Source organism: Panulirus ornatus, chromosome 7 (genome assembly GCF_036320965.1).
Source record: "Panulirus ornatus isolate Po-2019 chromosome 7, ASM3632096v1, whole genome shotgun sequence".
Classification (NCBI taxonomy): Eukaryota; Metazoa; Arthropoda; class Malacostraca; order Decapoda; family Palinuridae; genus Panulirus; species Panulirus ornatus.
Window position 1 is genome coordinate 16,135,286 of NC_092230.1, and position 18,879 is coordinate 16,154,164.

Consider the following 18,879-nt stretch of genomic DNA (forward strand, 5'->3'; position numbering starts at 1 on the left):
CCTTTCGTTTATTTTCTTGTGCTACCTTGGACATTGTGGTTATGTGATTTTGATAAATTTCTATAATTGGAATATAATTTTTTCCCCTTTCATGTGGGTCCAATAGCCCCCCTTTCCTGGGTAGCCCTACAGGGGCCATATGCTAACCCCTCCCCAGAGCCCATGTCAGCTCTTGGTGGCTTGAAGTGAATCATAGGGTGAGAGAGTGGGGTACAGATCCTTGGTGCATTGAGGAGTGTATGATCATGTCTGTGAGGGCTAAGAAAGGGTCTGGCTAATAATGTAGTTGTCCTGTTGTGTAGTTCCAGTGCTTGGACTCTGAATGTTAAAAGATGAATGTGAGTGGATGTGATGGGAATTAAATGCTTGATGGCAGTATGTGCAGAGAGTAAGGCTGATTGTGTTAGGAAAAACAGGGTAAGAAAGCTGTATGATTGTAAGCTGAGCGTGACTTAGATGACCAGAATGTGCTGAAATGGTTTGGTCATATGGAAAGGATTAGCGATAGCAAAGAGAGACGGACTACAATAAAAGAATATTCATGTCAGAAATGGATGGGGCAAGGTGGACAGGAAAACCAAGGAGATAGAGAAATGGAACCAAAGATGTTTTAAGTTATTGTGGTTTGAATATTTAGAAAGGTGAGAGGTGTTCATGGGATAGGTGAACTGGAGCAGTGTGATGTCAGTGGGTGATGTGTTGTATATTGGCTGCACCAGGGTGTGTGATGTGGTTAGGAGAAACCATGGAGCAGTATGTTGGGCTTGGTTGATGATAAGGGCTCTGGTTTCAGTTCATTATACGTGACATGTAGAGATTTCCTGGCACCACCATACTGATGTGGGAAATGGTGGACAGGTATGAAAATTAATTTTCAAAAGTCAGCCATGATCAGAACTATTTCATTGTAATTTAAATCTAGCTAGAATTCTTCTTGGTGAATAAAATTTAAGCCTTCTGTTTAAGGAATAAAACTCTGTTGATATTATAGTGGCATAGGTACTCTAATGAAAATTTTACATCACTGGAAAGTGTTTCATATAGTTTTGCCTCTTGCTTGGGATTAGATAGAGGACAAGGTACAAAGACAGAGCATGGATAACTCTAGAAATTAAATTTGTAGTCTCCATGATTTCCACAGGGCTACAAATATGAGCAGATACTCATTGCTCATGTGTGTAGTTAATGATGTCTGTTATAACTTGTGTATGGTAATGCATAAGAATATATTATTTGTTCAATAGTTTCACACATTTTCAAAGAACTTTGATGAATTATGGATTTGAAAATATTATTTCAGTCTCTAAAGTAACACATATTTTTGGGCATCATTTTTTTTTCTAGGTATACAATGTAAAGACTTTGATCCTAGACCACAACGATCTGGAGATTACCGATAAACAAGAGAGGCCTAGAATCTTCAGTAATTTTGAGAACTTAGAACGTCTTCATTTAACCAATGCATTTTCTGAGAAGATCAATGCCTCAGACTATCTGTTGAGTCTAGAAGACATCTTCTACGAGAGTAAACTGAGGTAAGCAATACTGATTGTTTATTCAAAAAAGGAAATTTTGTGTTTTAATATTGCAGTACATGCTGTTTGAGACATTATGATACTTCCTGCCCTAGGAATCCTTTGTGTATTTATGAGGCACCTGCAGTGCTCAGAAAGCCAGTCATATCCAACAGTTTGGACCATAGGTCATAAAGTGTGTGATGTATATATGCCCTTGTGCAGAGAGTGCAGAGCAATTGAGTTGTAAGTGCTTGGTGTTTTTGTTGTGATAGTTGCACTGCAGGCATGAAACAGTGTTTTGTATGTTTGTAAGTAATGGATGATGTTTAGAGTGTAGATGGAAAAGCTTGACTTCTTTGGGAATTGTCTGGGGATCATGGCTTCTGATGGGTGTGTGCATGGTGGAGTGGAGTTTAAGACTGAGTTGGGATAGTGGCTATTTAGTGCATGTTGGGTTATTTTATGTGTACATTTATTTGAGGTGGGGGATTCTGTGAGTAGGGTTGAGTTTGCTGAAGTGTGAGGCAGAGGTAAGTTTTTGATTTCTACATGGACTGCCAGCATTCAATCCACAAACATACAGTCTCTCTTTGTCGCATATAAAACTTAACACTAAATTCACACAACTCAGTCTTCATAACTAGATTTTTCTCTGTGGTAAGCACTATGGACTAGCCTTACCTTTTGGCATAATGGTTAGAGCATTAGACAGAGGTAGCAGGGAGGAGCAATAGGCAGGAGTATTTAGTAGAAGTAGTTGGTTGAAACATTAGGCAGAAACATCAGGTAGAAGTAGTAGGTTGGAACATTAGGTAGACACATTAGATAGAAGAAGTCAGTAGGGACATTAGATAAGAGCCTCTTGAAAACTGTGCCAGAGTTGTCCTTTGCTAGTGGCCAATTTAGGGTGAGACATTAAAAGCTAAAAAGTGGCAATGGAGTTTGACAATTATGGAGACTGTTTTGCTGTGACCACTTCTTTGAGGGACTATGTGGAGGGAAAGGGTGTCAGAGATATATACAGGTAGACAGATAATTGAGATACTGTATATCAGTCATAATTTGTAATATCAATATTTGTTTAATGAGCTAAAGATATGGTCTCTACTAAGGATCCAGGTAGTCATCAATTTGTTTTGTGAAGACTGACTTCTTGAACCCTCACTGATGAAATGGGGTTCAGAATGGAAATGACAAACTAGAGTTACATGAATGCAGCCACTGTGTCTTCCTAGGGGTGTAGGGTGGTGGCCTTGGTGAATATTTGTTTGCCTCCATAGGAAGCACATCATACAATAATGTTGGATGATTGTGCATAAATACTGTGTACCTATCATCACAGTAGGTCAGGAGAACACTGGAATTACCATGAAAATGCTTCACATAAGTTAACAGGGTGGTTGAGATAAGCTTTATCATTACCCATGTAACCACTTATGGAAGTTTAGGTCAAGGAGTACACCCAAATGACAAAATAAAGCAAACACTGGTAAGTGGGAGAATAGAGAAAGCTGTTTTGTTCCCCAGTTGCCCGTGTGGATGAGAACTGTGACCACATCTGAAGACAGATTTGGGATGACACCTCAGGGAAGAGAATAGATAGGCCTTTTGATATCTTATTTCAAAAATTTTTTGACATCCTTGAATAGAAAAATAAAGAAGTCAGGCAGTAGTTGGTAGGCAGTCAATGACCAGAGAGGTATATCACCAGTACCCACATGGGTATCATGAGGGTTAGGGACAGGTGCTTAGTGAGCCAGCACTTAAGTGGTTGTTAAGTTGCACTCCTCTTACCCAGGTATGTGTCTTTTCATTCTGCCTCGTTCACACTTGGACTACCGGCATTCTGTCAACAAACATACAATCTATCCTTGTCATGTGTAATACTTGATAACACTTAACTCACACAGTTTTTCTTTGTAACTTTAGATTTTTCTAGGTGAGGAATATGCACTAGCCCTGCCTTTTGGCAAAATGGTTGGAGCAGTAGGTAGAAGTAATAAGCAAGAACATTTAGGCAGGAGCATTAGGTAGAAGTATTAGGTAAGAGCATTAGATAGAAGTAGAGTTGCCCTCTGTTAGTGGCCTATTAAGAGTGAGGCACTAAAGGCTAGGAAGTGGCACTGGAGTTCACTAGTTATGGAGACTATTGCTCTGGCCACCCACTTGAGGAAGTTCCAGTTGAAACAGACATCAAAGGTATTGATAGATAGATGGAAGAAGTCAGAACTGAAGTATAGAATAATGATATTATTGTAAAAGTGAAGAATGGAGGTCCACATTTGTACAGACCAAAGAGCAGGACGTGTGAAGAATGGATAACATTCTAAAGATAAAAAAAGAAAAAAAGAGAAAGTGGGGACTAGTAGATGAGGTTTAGGGGTCAGTGAGCATGAGAGAGTGAATGGAACTTTTTAAGGATTGGGTTGCATAAAGACTCTGCATGGGCCATCATTTTGCATCTACTGAGACAGCCTATTAATTGCAAATAAAAGATATCTAGTCTGAATTTCATGAGACCGAGGAGTCTTTAGATATCTGATTTTTTTCAGGTTGTAGATACTTATCATTCTTTTAGGAATTTCTGTTTTTCAGTGTTTTTCGTAATGTATGTAGATATTTTTTTTTTTTTTTTGCTTTGTCGCTGTCTCCCGCGTTTGCGAGGTAGCGCAAGGAAACAGACGAAAGAAATGGCCCAACCCACCCCCATACACATGTATATACATACGTCCACACACGCAAAATATACATACCTACACAGCTTTCCATGGTTTACCCCAGACGCTTCACATGCCCCGATTTAATCCACTGACAGCACGTCAACCCCGGTATACCACATCGCTCCAATTCACTCTATTCCTTGCCCTCCTTTCACCCTCCTGCATGTTCAGGCCCCGATCACACAAAATCTTTTTCACTCCATCTTTCCACCTCCAATTTGGTCTCCCTCTTCTCCTCGTTCCCTCCACCTCCGACACATATATCCTCTTGGTCAATCTTTCCTCACTCATTCTCTCCATGTGCCCAAACCATTTCAAAACACCCTCTTCTGCTCTCTCAACCACGTTCTTTTTATTTCCACACATCTCTCTTACCCTTACGTTACTTACTCGATCAAACCACCTCACACCACACATTGTCCTCAAACATCTCATTTCCAGCACATCCATCCTCCTGCGCACAACTCTATCCATAGCCCATGCCTCGCAACCATACAACATTGTTGGAACCACTATTCCTTCAAACATACTCATTTTTGCTTTCCGAGATAATGTTCTCAACTTCCACACATTCTTCAAGGCTCCCAGAATTTTCGCCCCCTCCCCCACCCTATGATCCACTTCCGCTTCCATGGTTCCATCCGCTGCCAGATCCACTCCCAGATATCTAAAACACTTCACTTCCTCCAGTTTTTCTCCATTCAAACTCACCTCCCAATTGACTTGACCCTCAACCCTACTGTACCTAATAACCTTGCTCTTATTCACATTTACTCTTAACTTTCTTCTTTCACACACTTTACCAAACTCAGTCACCAGCTTCTGCAGTTTCTCACATGAATCAGCCACCAGCGCTGTATCATCAGCGAACAACAACTGACTCACTTCCCAAGCTCTCTCATCCCCAACAGACTTAATACTTGCCCCTCTTTCCAAAACTCTTGCATTCACCTCCCTAACAACCCCATCCATAAACAAATTAAACAACCATGGAGACATCACACACCCCTGCCGCAAACCTACATTCACTGAGAACCAATCACTTTCCTCTCTTCCTACACGTACACATGCCTTACATCCTCGATAAAAACTTTTCACTGCTTCTAACAACTTGCCTCCCACACCATATATTCTTAATACCTTCCACAGAGCATCTCTATCAACTCTATCATATGCCTGTTATTAAATATTCTTTCTCAAAATTCTTCCCCTTATCTATTCCTAAGTAGTATGAAGTACACTTATGTAGAAGTTTGGTGCAAAATAGGTGCAAAGAATTAAGAAAAACATGGAGTGCTATAGCCTCAGACTCAAACTTCAGAAACTCTTTAGCCATTTTAGGAAACTGTAAATGTGTAAGCATTCAGGTTAGGGATGTTTTTAGACTATGATATTTGAACAAGAGATCTCCTAATGCATTGATAAACAGATGGGAAGCAGGAACTCTGTGGTAAGCCCTCAGTCAAGGGAGTAACGAATATTGCAAATATGATCAAATCATTGCTTGAAGGAATATTTAATGAGTGGTTAACATATCTGTGTCACGGGTTTACCCTGGCAGACACTTAGGGATTGCTTTGTCTGTCTTTATCATCCATTGTCCATCCTGCCATCATCCCAGTGTTTGCCCATCATGCCATCATCTGTCTGTCATCAGTGTACTCATCAATCTTCCATCCGTCCATTTTTGGGAGTATTGTAACCTGTCAAGTTTACCTTGGTCACAGCTTGAAAATTTTAGACTGGGCACTTATCAAACAAGATGAGGGTGTTTCTCAGCTGCTAAAGAATTGAATGGTAAAACATCCATAACCCGAGTTTTGACTTTGCTTAAGTTATTTCACCTATAAAGTTATTCAACTTGTAACTTAACAGACCATAATAGGGAAAATTCAACTTTTGGCCATCTATAGTGTTGTTTCTTAGTATCTAAAGAAGTGAATGGCATAAGATGCTAGTTTGATTTCATGTCACTTAGGTTTAACCAGGAACTTAACGTGTCTCATAACATGAAGAAAATTCTGCCTTTGGCCATGAGTTATTTCTAAGCATCTAAAGAATTAAATGGTATAAAGACCATAACTAGTTTGATTTTTATACCTCATATGAGAAGGTTATCCAGGAATATTTCCTGGTTCATAACTTTTAAAAAGAATTCAAACTGTGACCATGAAAGCTTAACAGTTGTTTATCAGTATCTAAAGAATGTAAAGCAAAAGAACTCATGACTCTGGCTTGATTTTTATGCCACTGATATAGAGGTTTAACATAGAATTTAATCTGGCTCATAAATTGTTTTATTATGTCATATTTTTGTTCTCATTCATATGTGATTTTCTTCATAAACTTTTGTTGTATCACCACTTATAGTCATTCATTCTTGTCCACAGCTATCTGAAGATCTTACACTTAGAACAGAATGAGATTTGGTCCATTGGAGACAATGCAAAAGTCTTTTGTCAGTTACCAGCCCTTGAGCAGTTACTTTTAGGTGATAACAGACTCATTGATGTAGACTTCCAGATTGACTGTCTTCATTCTCTTAGATACATAGACTTGGAGAGGAACATGATACCGAGGTAAGATTATGAATATTTTTTGAGTGAAAGTAGATTTTGATATTTAAAGTATTTTTGTATGAATTGGGGTTCTGTTAAGTTTTATCATAATTGGGGGAAGCTAATTATTGACTACAAAGCTTTCTGGAGGAAGTTAGATAGGAGGATATGGTATCAAAGGCAAAATAACCAAAGACTAAACACATGGAAATTATTGTCAAATATCAATATTAAGAGACAGATGAATTTAGGTGATAACAGACTCATTGATGTAGACTTCCAGATTGACTGTCTTCATTCTCTTAGATACATAGACTTGGAGAGGAACATGATACCGAGGTAAGATTATGAATATTTTTTGAGTGAAAGTAGATTTTGATATTTAAAGTATTTTTGTATGAATTGGGGTTCTGTTAAGTTTTATCATAATTGGGGGAAGCTAATTATTGACTACAAAGCTTTCCGGAGGAAGTTAGATAGGAGGATATGGTTTCTTTTCTTTCTTTCAAACTATTCGCCATTTCCCGCATTAGCGAGGTAGCGTTAAGAACAGAGGACTGAGCCTTTGAGGGAATACCCTCACCTGGCCCAATTCTCTGTTCCTTCTTTTGGAAAAAAAAAAAAAAAAAAACGAGAGGGGAGGATTTCCAGCCCCCCGCTCCCTCCCCTTTTAGTCGCCTTCTACGACACGCAGGGAATACGTGGGAAGTATTCTTAATCCCCTATCCCCAGGGATAGGAGGATATGGTATCAAAGGCAAAATAACCAAAGACTAAACACATGGAAATTATTGTCAAATAACAATATTAAGAGACAGATGAATTGTTTATCCCTGGGGATAGGGGATTAAGAATACTTCCCACGCATTCCTCACGTGTCGTAGAAGGCGACTAAAGGGGACGGGAGCGGGGGGCTGAGACCCTCCCCTCCTTGTATTTTAACTTTCTAAAAGGGGAAACAGAAGAAGGAGTCACGCGAGGAGTGCTCATCCTCCTCGAAGGCTCAGATTGGGGTGTCTAAATGTGTGTGGATGTAACCAAGATGAGAAAAAAGGAGAGATAGGTAGTATGTTTGAGGAAAGGAACCTGGATGTTTTGGCTCTGAGCGAAACGAAGCTAAAGGGTAAAGGGGAAGAGTGGTTTGGGAATGTCTTGGGAGTAAAGTCAGGGGTTAGTGAGAGGACAAGAGCAAGGGAAGGAGTAGCACCACTCCTGAATCAGGAGTTGTGGGAGTATGTGATAGAGTGTAAGAAAGTAAATTCTAGATTGATATGGGTAAAACTGAAAGTTGACGGAGAGAGATGGGTGATTATTGGTGCATATGCACCTGGGCATGAGAAGAAAGATCATGAGAGGCAAGTGTTTTGGGAGCAGCTGAATGAGTGTGTTAGTGGTTTTGATGCACAAGACCGGGTTATAGTGATGGGTGATTTGAATGCAAAGGTGAGTAATGTGGCAGTTGAGGGAATAATTGGTATACATGGAGTGTTCAGTGCTGTAAATGGAAATGGTGAAGAGCTTGTAGACTTATGTGCTGAAAAAGGACTGGTGATCGGGAATACCTGGTTTAAAAAGCGAGATATACATAAGTATACGTATGTAAGTAGGAGAGATGGCCAGAGAGCGTTATTGGATTACGTGTTAATTACTAGACGTACGAAAGAGAGACTTTTGGATGTTAATGTGCTGAGAGGTGCAATGGGAGGGATATCTGATCATTATCTTGTGGAAGCAAAGGTGAAGATTTGTGGGGGTTTTCAGAAAAGAAGAGAGAATGTTGGGGTGAAGAGAGTGGTGAGACTAAGTGAGCTTGGGAAGGAGACTTGTGTGAGGAAGTACCAGGAGAGACTGAGTACAGATTGGAAAAAGGTGAGAACAAAGGAGGTAAGGGGAGTGGGGGAGGAATGGGATGTATTTAGGGAAGCAGTGATGGCTTGCGCAAAAGATGCTTGTGGCATGAGAAGCATGGGAGGTGGGTTGAGTAGGAAAGGTAGTGAGTGGTGGAATGAAGAAGTAAGATTATTAGTGAAAGAGAAGAGAGAGGCATTTGAACGATTTTTGCAGGGAAAAAATGCAAATGAGTGGGAGAGGTATAAAAGAAAGAGGCAGGAGGTCAAGAGAAAGATGCAAGAGGTGAAAAAGAGGGCAAATGAGAGTTGGGGTGAGAGAGTATCATTAAATTTCAGGGAGAATAAAAAGATTTTTGGAAGGAAGTAAATAAAGTGCATAAGACAAGGGAGCAAATGGGAACTTCAGTGAAGGGGGCTAATGGGGAGGTGATAACAAGTAGTGGTGATGTGAGGAGATGGAGTGAGTATTTTGAAGGTTTGTTGAATATGTTTGATGATAGAGTGGCAGATATGGGGTGTCTTGGTCGAGGTGGTGTGCAAAGTGAGAGGGTTAGGGAAAATGATTTGGTAAATAGAGAAGAGGTAGTAAAATATTACGGAAGATGAAAGCCGGCAAAGCAGCAGGTTTGGATGGCATTGCAGTGGAATTTATTAAAAAAGGGGGTGACTGTATTGTTGACTGATTGGTAAGGTTATTTAATGTATGTATGATTCATGGTGAGGTGCCTGAGGATTGGCGGAATGCTTGCATAGTGCCATTGTACAAAGGCAAAGGGGATAAGAGTGAGTGCTCAAATTACAGAGGTATAAGTTTGTTGAGTATTCCTGGTAAATTATATGGGAGGGTATTGATTGAGAGGGTGAAGGCATGTACAGAGCATCAGATTGGGGAAGAGCAGTGTGGTTTCAGAAGTGGTAGAGGATGTGTGGATGAGGTGTTTGCTTTGAAGAATGTATGCGAGAAATACTTAGAAAAACAAATGGATTTGTATGTAGCATTTATGGATCTGGAGAAGGCATATGATAAAAGTTGATAGAGATGCTCTGTGGAAGGTATTAAGAATATATGGTGTGGGAGGCAAGTTGCTAGAAGCAGTGAAAAGTTTTTATCAAGGATGTAAGGCATGTGTACGTGTAGGAAGAGAGGAAAGTGATTGGTTCTCAGTGAATGTAGGTTTGCGGCAGGGGTGTGTGATGTCTCCATGGTTGTTTAATTTGTTTACGGATGGGGTTGTTAGGGAGGAGAATGCAAGAGTTTTGGAAAGAGGGGCATGTATGCAGTCTGTTGTGGATGAGAGAGCTTGGGAAGTGAGTCAGTTGTTGTTCGCTGATGATACAGCGCTGGTGGCTGATTCATGTAAGAAACTGCAGAAGCTGGTGACTGAGTTTGGTAAAGTGTGTGAAAGAAGAAAGTTAAGAGTAAATGTGAATAAGAGCAAGGTTATTAGGTACAGTAGGGTTGAGGGTCAAGTCAATTGGGAGGTAAGTTTGAATGGAGAAAAGCTGGAGGAAGTGAAGTGTTTTAGATATCTGGGAGTGGATCTGGCAGTGGATGGAACCATGGAAGTGGAAGTGAATCATAGGGTGGGGGAGGGGGCGAAAATTCTGGGAGCCTTGAGGAATGTTTGGAAGTCGAGAACATTATCTCGGAAAGCAAAAATGGGTATGTTTGAAGGAATAGTGGTTCCAACAATGTTGTATGGTTGCGAGGCATGGGCTATGGATAGAGTTGTGCGCAGGAGGGTGGATGTGCTGGAAATGAGATGTTTGAGGACAGTATGTGGTGTGAGGTGGTTTGATCGAGTAAGTAATGTAAGGGTGAGAGAGATGTGTGGAAATAAAAAGAGTGTGGTTGAGAGAGCAGAAGAGGGTGTTTTGAAATGGTTTGGTCACATGGAGAGAATGAGTGGGGAAAGATTGACCAAGAGGATATATGTGTCACAGGTGGAGGGAACAAGGAGGAGTGGGAGACCAAATTGGAGGTGGAAAGATGGAGTGAAAAAGATTTTGAGTGATCGGAGCCTGAACATGCTGGAGGGTGAAAGGCGTGCAAGGAATAGAGTCAGTTGGAATGATGTGGTATACCGGGGTCGACGTGCTGTCAATGGATTGAACCAGGGCATGTGAAGCGTCTGGGGTAAACCATGCAAAGTGTGTGGGGCCTGGATGTGGAAAGGGAGCTGTGGTTTCGGTGCATTATTACATGACAGCTAGAGACTGAGTGTGAACGAATGGGGCCTTTGGTGTTTTTCCTAGCGCTACCTCGCACACATGAGGGGGGAGGGGGTTGTTATTCCATGTGTGGCGAGGTGGCGATGGGAACAAATGAAGGCAGACAGTATGAAGTATGTACATGTGTATATATGTATATGTCTGTGTGTGTAATATGTATGTGTACATGCGTGTGTGGACATGTATGTATATACATGTGTATGTGGGCGGATTGGGCCATTCTTTCATCTGTTTCCTTGCGCTACCTCGCTAACGTGGGAGACAGCGATAAAGCAAAATAAATAGATAAATAAGTATAAATAGATGCATTGTTAGATACTAGGTTACATAACTTTGATCACTTGTATAGATGCTACTCTGAGAATGGTAGAGGGACTGTCCTTTTTTCCATTCTTTAGATGCTTTCTTGTTTCTGCACTTGAGAGCTTGAAGAAAACATGTCTAGTATTGCTGTCACATATAAGAAATACATTCTTGTACACACAAATCCCCAGGACCATCATTCCCTGGTAACTGCCATCATGGCCCCCCAGAAAGAAATGAAGCAGTCTCCAAGTAATTAGGAACATTAGGTATGTATATTTGCGTGTGTGGACGTATGTATATACATGTGTATGGGGGTGGGTTGGGCCATTTCTTTCGTCTGTTTCCTTGCGCTACCTCGCAAACGCGGGAGACAGCGACAAAGCAAAAAAAAAAAAAAAAAAAAGTAGAAGTAGTAGGTAGGAGCATTAGATAGAAGTAGTTATTAGGAACATTAAGTAGGAACCTCTGCAAACACTGCTAGATTTGCACTCTGCCACTGGCCTGCTAAGGGTAAGGCACTGAAGGCTAAGAAACAGCTTTAGAGTTCTTTAATTATGGTGACTGTTGCCATGGCCATCTCTTTGAGGGAGTTCCAATTGGTACAGGCATCAGAGATATAGATAGATAGATAGATAGATAGATAGATAGATAGATAGATAGATAGATAGATAGATAGATAGATAGACATGTAGCTATTTCTATAATGTGGGGTTTCCAAGATAGAGGGGATATTACAGTAATGCCAAGTACGTTCATTGAGTCAAGGGGTGCAATTACAGAACTATGAAAGGAGAGAGGAAAGTTGTCATGAATTTTTGATTGAGAGCTGGGCAAAAACTGGGTCTTGGAAGCATTGAATTTAACCAGATTTCAACAGCCTCAGTGAGGTATCCTAAGTCTGAGTTTACTGGGGAAGTTGTGTTGAGATGAGATGCATATTGAGTGAGCAGAAGGATCAGAACTGAAGGATGTGGAGGGAAGCAGTATTGACTTGTCAGCATATAAGTACATTTGTTTATTTATGGAAGAAAGGAAATTGTTGATGAAAAGGAGAAAAAGTGTAGGAGACAAGACAGAACCTTAAGGGACACCACTTCTGATAGAGTAAGGGAAATATGCTTATCCATGGAGGTAAATCAACCAGAGAGGAAGCTAGTTATGAGGGAGCAAAGCCAGAAGAGGGAAGCTTAGAGATAAGATCCCAGTACTAAACCCTTTCAGAAGCTTTGGATATTTCAAGGGCAGCTACACAGGATTCCCCAGAATCTTTCAGGGATCATGACCAGAGATTAGTAAGAGAGAAAGCTGAGATTTGAGATGTCCAGGACATAGGAGTTGAGGAGGGATTCAAAGACCTTGGAAATGATAGATGTCAAAGTAACAGGACTATTCAAGGGGTTGGAACAGTCATCCTTCTTAGGAATGGGATGTACCAATGCATGATTCCAAGAAGAAGGAAAAGTTCTGGTTTTTAGACAGAAATAGAATGGTGAGCAAACACAGATGCAACTTTAGAAGCACTCTCAGCATATGGGGATGGATACCATCAGGACCATAACCCTTGCTTATGTCCAGAGAGAGAAGTGCTCTTCGGACAGACCTGAAAGGAGACATTGGGTAGGGGTATAAGATTAATAAGAGGAGCATCAGAGGGTGAAGGACAGTAAGAGTCATCCAAAGTGATTAGAGGAGAAATGGGATCCAAATAAAGTTACTTTTTCTACAGGAGAGACAGCTACCATCAGAATGGAAAAGTGAAGGAAAGGTAGAGTGACAGAAGTTGTTAGTGATGCCCTTAACTAAAGACCAGAAAGATCTATCATTGGATGACGAGGTGAGGTTATCATACTTCCTTTGAATAGAGTAACATGTAGCCTCACAGATAATGTACTTGCATTGATTATGGGCTGTGATGAATGTTGAATGGAAGTTGGAGGAAGGAGAATTTTTCCAAACCTGGTATGCCTGATTCCTTACCTGAATGGCATCAGATCAAGAATGGTTGAACCATGGCTTGGAAGGAGAGGTCATCTTGGAGGAAGAGGCAATAAATGCTTCCATCCCTCAACAATAATCTTTGATATGCATTTGGCTGAGACAGAAGTATTGCCACATATGAGACAGTAATTTACCCAAGGAAAGTCAGAAAAGAATTTTTGTAAGTTATTCCACTCAACTTTGTCGAGGTGCCAATATTTATGTTTAGGAGTTGCTGGAAGGATAGGTGTTGTTAAGACAGATACATTTTCCAGATGGACCAATTGGGGGCTAGATTGTGTAGTTACAGTGGAATGGATTAGAGGTGTAAAACAGATCCAGAATATTAGGAAAGTGGTTATAGCAGTCAGGAATATGGGTTGGGTGGGAGATAATTTGTTCCAGATCATTGAGAAAGGAGAATATGAGGGCTTCAGTTTCCCCAGCATCCATATGGGAGGAATTCAACCATTTCCTGTGATGAGCATTGAAATCCTGTAAGTGTAGGATCTTGGCTTGTGAGAGGATGCCACAGTCTCAGAGCAGGAATTTATATGTTTGAAGAAAGATATAACATTTTTAGAATTAAGAGAGCAGTAGGCAAAAGAGAGGAAAGGTGTGGTAGTTTAGGGACAGATCTTGAGCCATATAACATCAAAAATTGGGGACTCAAGGTCCTCAAAGCATGCAACAGGTATATTGATAATGGAATAAGCACAGACACCCCCTTTGAACCAGAAATTGTAAGTGAAGATTATAGTTGGCTATGTAAAAAGGACTAGTGAGAACATCATTAGACAGCTAGGTCTCAGAAAGAAGTAAGGTAAGAGGAGACATATTAAACAAATGGTGTTTAATGGAAGTGAGGTTACTAGAGAGACCAGGAATTCTAGTAAAGTAAATACAAAAAGAGGAGAGTCTATCAGAGAGGGGAAGCTCATGGATGGGCCAGTATTACTACTGTCTGAGCTATCCCTTTCATTAGCTGTAGAATCAGGTGGGAACTCAGAAATCTTTGCACCCCATTGATGCCATGGACTCAGGGCCATAGATTTGTTGGACTTTATTATCATTATATTTAGAAACAATTGTACAAACAGGAGTTGATAAGAGAATTTATGCGAAGAAAATAAGTGAGCTTTGAGTTGTTTTATGGTGCAGACAGTAGGCAGCAAGAGAACTTACGTGAAGAACATAAGCTGAGTGGTGCTTGTAAGATGATGGTACTAGCCTAGCCATCCTATTTTGATGAGACTGAAAGTAAGACCAGAAAACCTAACATGTAGAGTGTAAGATGGGCCTGGGCATGAATTTAACACTCCTCAGTCAGGATGGTAATAACAGCCCAGCCAGCTGCTTTCAACAGACTTCTACCTTTATGCTGTGATAGAGGAGAGTCTGTCAGAGAGGGAAAGCTCAAGGATGGGTCAGTATTACTACTGTCTGAGCTATCCCTTTCACTAGCAGTAGAATCAGGCAGGAACCCAGAGATCTTTGCACCCCATGATGCCATGGACTAGGGGCCATAGATTTGTTAGATTTGTTGAATGGTGCTTGTAAGGAGATGATGGTACTAGCCTAGCCATCCTATTTTGATGAGACTGAAAGTAAGACCAGAAAACCTAACATGTAGAGTGTAAGGTGGTTCTGGGCATGAATTTAACACTCCTCAGTCAGGATGGTAATAACAGCCCAGCCAGCTGCTTTCAACAGCCTACTCTCTTTATGCTGTGATATACTTAAAAACTGAGGAGCATGAAATGAATCAGATCACTGATGACTGGAATGTTCACTCTACAGATGACAGCTGTCTCTGCATTCTTCAGCAGAGGTAACAAAGAATTATCCCCGCACCAGATAATGACCTGACCTTGACTACAAGTGACCTCATTATTTGATTAGATTTAAACATACTTATACTTCCCAAACCCAGATGGGGGTTTATAAAATTCATTGTAAAGATTGTAAACTAGTCAATTTGAGAAATTGATAGAATTCAAGAAATCTTTCTCAAAGAGCATGTTATAGAAGCTTGCAACACAAATAATGCTGTTTAATCTTGCCTCTGACAACAATTGTTCTGTTAACTGGTATTCATGTCATTTACTCATGAAAGGTATTAACCATAAGAAATGTAGTATTTTGTAGGATATTTGAATTTTTATGTATCCACCAATATCAAAACCTGAATTTACATGATGGTAAGTTATATATGATCCAATAATGAGATCACTGCAGTCAGGATCAAGTCATTACTTGATGCTGGAAAATGTTTGTCACAGCCCCTGTCCTTCCCCCAGAAGCAGAGGCTTTGGGCAGTTGCTATGTTTATCATGCCTTAGGGATGGACCAGTGGAGCTGCTGCATATGTCAGTCCACTTGCTCCTTCTGCTGATTCAGACTCAGGCTGTTGTTCAAGCTGAATCTTTAGCTCCTACTTTATTGTAAATACAACAGCAGAATGGTCTTTTAATTGGTACTGCAACGATTCTTTTACTTCTTCTAGAGTGACTGATTATAGCTCTAAACCTTATATATACCTGCTGCTGAAGCAGGCTACTGCAACTGCTGAGTTAGATTGTTGGACACCTGTTACAGGTCAGATTATCATGCATCTGTTGCTGTTGCTTTAGCTGTAATTGCTTGAACTCTGCAGCAACTTCAGCTAGGCTCAGCCCCATGCTTGAACAGTTGTGCCATCAATTCTTGGTTCCTGATACCTACTTAATTCAACATTTCAACAAATTAGCTTCCAGTAATCCCACAATCTGAACACCAGTTGTTAACTTCTCTTGGGATGTTTTTTTGTTATCAAAATTCAGTGATACATCTACTATCCATGATTTAAGATGCTTTATTCAACACTAAAAGTTCTCCATTGCTCTCTTTTGGCTTAGAGAGGAACATTTTCTGGCAGGGGTGGCTGCTTTGACAGGAGTATTTTAGCTCTCTGTGTTAAGTAAGATGTTAAGATACAGCTATTTCACTTGGGAAGACCATCTCTTATACAGTTTTTTTAGACATGTTTTTGCCTTAGTTTTGTGTGTGCTCATTCAGTAGTACTATACTGTGTGTGACATTCTGCCCTATTACTTTATTGTAACATGAAAGATGATTGAAAACATATGTTTAATTTTTTCTTACTTGATCACCGTTTCTCATGTTAGCAAGGGAACACCAAGAACCAATGATGAAGGGCTTCATCCACTCACATCCATTCTTTAGCTGTCATGTGTAATGCACGGAAACCACAGTTCATCCATAACTAGGCCCCGCAGACCTTTTCATGATTTACCGCATATGCTTCATGTGCCCTGGTTCAGTCCATTGAAGGCACGTCAACCCCAGTATACCACCTCATTCCAGTTCCCTCTCTCCTTTGCATGCCTTTTACCATCCTGTGTGTTCAAGCCTTAATCACTCAAAAACTTCTCACTCCATCCTTCTATCTCCAATTTGGTCTCCCTGTTGTCATTGTTCCCTCCACATCTGCCACATATATCCTTTTTGTCAACCTTTCCTCACTTATTCTTTCCATAAGGCCATACCATTTCAGCACAACTTCTGCTCTCTCAACCACATTTATTTTTTACCACACATCTCTCTTACCGTTTCATTCCTTACCTGATCAAACCTTCTCACACTACATATTGTCCTTGAACATTTCATTTCCAACACATCCATCCTCCTCCACACAGCCTTATCCATATCCCATGCCTTGCATCTATATGATATTGTTTGGACTGTTATATCTTCAGACATACCCATTTTTGCCTTCCAAGATAACGTTCATTCCCAGAACCTTCACCACTCTCCTAACCTATGACTCACTTCTGCTTCCATGGTTCCACTCATTGCCATGTCCACTCCCAGATATCTAGAACACTACACTTCCTTCAATTTTTCTCTAATGAAACTAACATCCCATCTAACCCGTCCCTTAACCCTGTTAAACCTAATAATCTTGCTTTTATTCACATTCACTCTTAACTTTCTCCCTTTGCACACTCTTCCAAACTCAGTCATCATCATCTGTAGTTTCTTACTTGAATCTGCCACTAGTGCCATATCATCAGCAAACAACAACTGATTCTTTTCTCAAGCCCTCTCACCCCACACAGATGCATACTTGCCCCCCTCTCCAAGACTTTCATGTTTACCTCCCTCACCACCCCATCCATACACGAATTGAACAACCATGGTGACATCACACACCCCTATCACAGACCAACCTCGACTTGAAACCATTCACTCTCCTCTCTTCCTACTCGTACACAAGCCTTACACCCTAGACAAAACTTCTCACTGCTTCTAGCAGCTTCTCTCCCACACCATATATATATTCTGAAGACCTTCCACAAAGCATCTCTATCAACCCTATCATCTTCTTTCTCCAGATCCATAAGTGCCACATACAAATCCATCTGTTTTTCTAAGTATTTCTCTTACACACACACACACACATTCATCAAAGCAAACACTTGATCCACATATTCTGTACCACTTATAAAACCATGTTTAATACTTGATTATTTTCAGGCTGTCTGAGGATGCAATAAACCATCTGGATGCCTTTTCACGCATGGACACCCCTCTTCAGATTAAGCTAGAAGAAAATCCCTTTGTGTGTGATTGTCGTTCTAAAGAATTTTTCCAGTGGTTAAAATCTACAAAAGTCAAAGTAATAAACAATTCAACTTACAAATGTGTGGATGGATATCCTGATTCTAACATTGGGAAAATGCTTCTTGATGTAAGTTTTTAGATTGATGTTTAGTTGTATTATGGAAAGAAATTACACTTACATTTATACTGAGGGTTTACACACAGGCTTAGCCTACTATTTGCTCATGTCTAGCAGGTGCTTCTGAAACCTGACTCTAAGGTAATTTATGGTAATGGCATTTATTCGTGTTGTGAAAGACTGTACCATTCACATATAATTCTTTGGTTGAGGAAATTTTTTCTCATCTCTAGTGTGAACCTTCAGCATAATTTCATTGTATATCTTCTTAATGACTGTGGTTTTGTTGGTATGAAGAAGACAGTGTCATGAACTTTCTCATTAACTGATAAGGTCTTGTATGTTTCTGTTAGATCCTCTCTTATCCTTCTCTTCTTCAGTGCTTGAAGCTTCAAGATCTTTAACCTCTCCTCTTAGCTTTTGTTATGTAGTCTGACAAGCTTAGTAGCTCTGGATTGAACATTTTCTGCATAAGTAATATTCTTTTGGTATGGTGACTGCATATGCTTATACTGTTAATTTTATATGTAATCAGGAACCCTCTTCTTTCTATCTGGATGAAAGTTTTCCCAATATTGGTCACTTTCCTGATAGTTTTAATATGTTGGTTTCATGTTGTTTCTAAATCAACCTTCCACTATCCTTCATCTCTCCAACCTCAACCAGCATTCTTCTTTTACTTCCATCTATTATTGCATAATTGTATTTTTCATTTCCTGTCCCAGTGTGTATCCTTTTTGGATTTTTCGTGTATGGAGTTTCAAAACCCATTCTCTCAAATATTTGCTAATCTTGTTTTATTTTGTAATTGATGATATGGGTTATCTTCTCTTAGGTGTTAGTAACATGATTAGGTGATGTAGAGGGATATGAAGCTGGTCATTGTTTAATATTTACTTTATGCAAAGGGTTATATGTCTGCTTTATTTTTGTTTAATTCCCAATATATAAAAAATGCAACCTACCATATTCACCT

At 40.1% G+C, this 18,879-nt stretch overlaps 1 protein-coding gene across 1 annotated transcript in view; it reads left to right on the forward strand.

Annotated features, from left to right (window-relative positions):
* The first annotated feature begins 369 nt into the window (after window positions 1-369).
* LOC139749311 (trophoblast glycoprotein-like) overlaps window positions 370-18,879 on the forward strand; it is a 33,358-nt gene continuing 14,848 nt past the window's right edge. Inside the window, exons 1-5 of the mRNA XM_071663036.1 lie at window positions 370-417; window positions 1,142-1,174; window positions 1,345-1,535; window positions 6,628-6,816; window positions 17,699-17,912. Of these exons, the coding sequence (XP_071519137.1) occupies window positions 370-417; window positions 1,142-1,174; window positions 1,345-1,535; window positions 6,628-6,816; window positions 17,699-17,912 (675 nt within the window). The remainder of the gene's footprint in view (window positions 418-1,141; window positions 1,175-1,344; window positions 1,536-6,627; window positions 6,817-17,698; window positions 17,913-18,879) is intronic.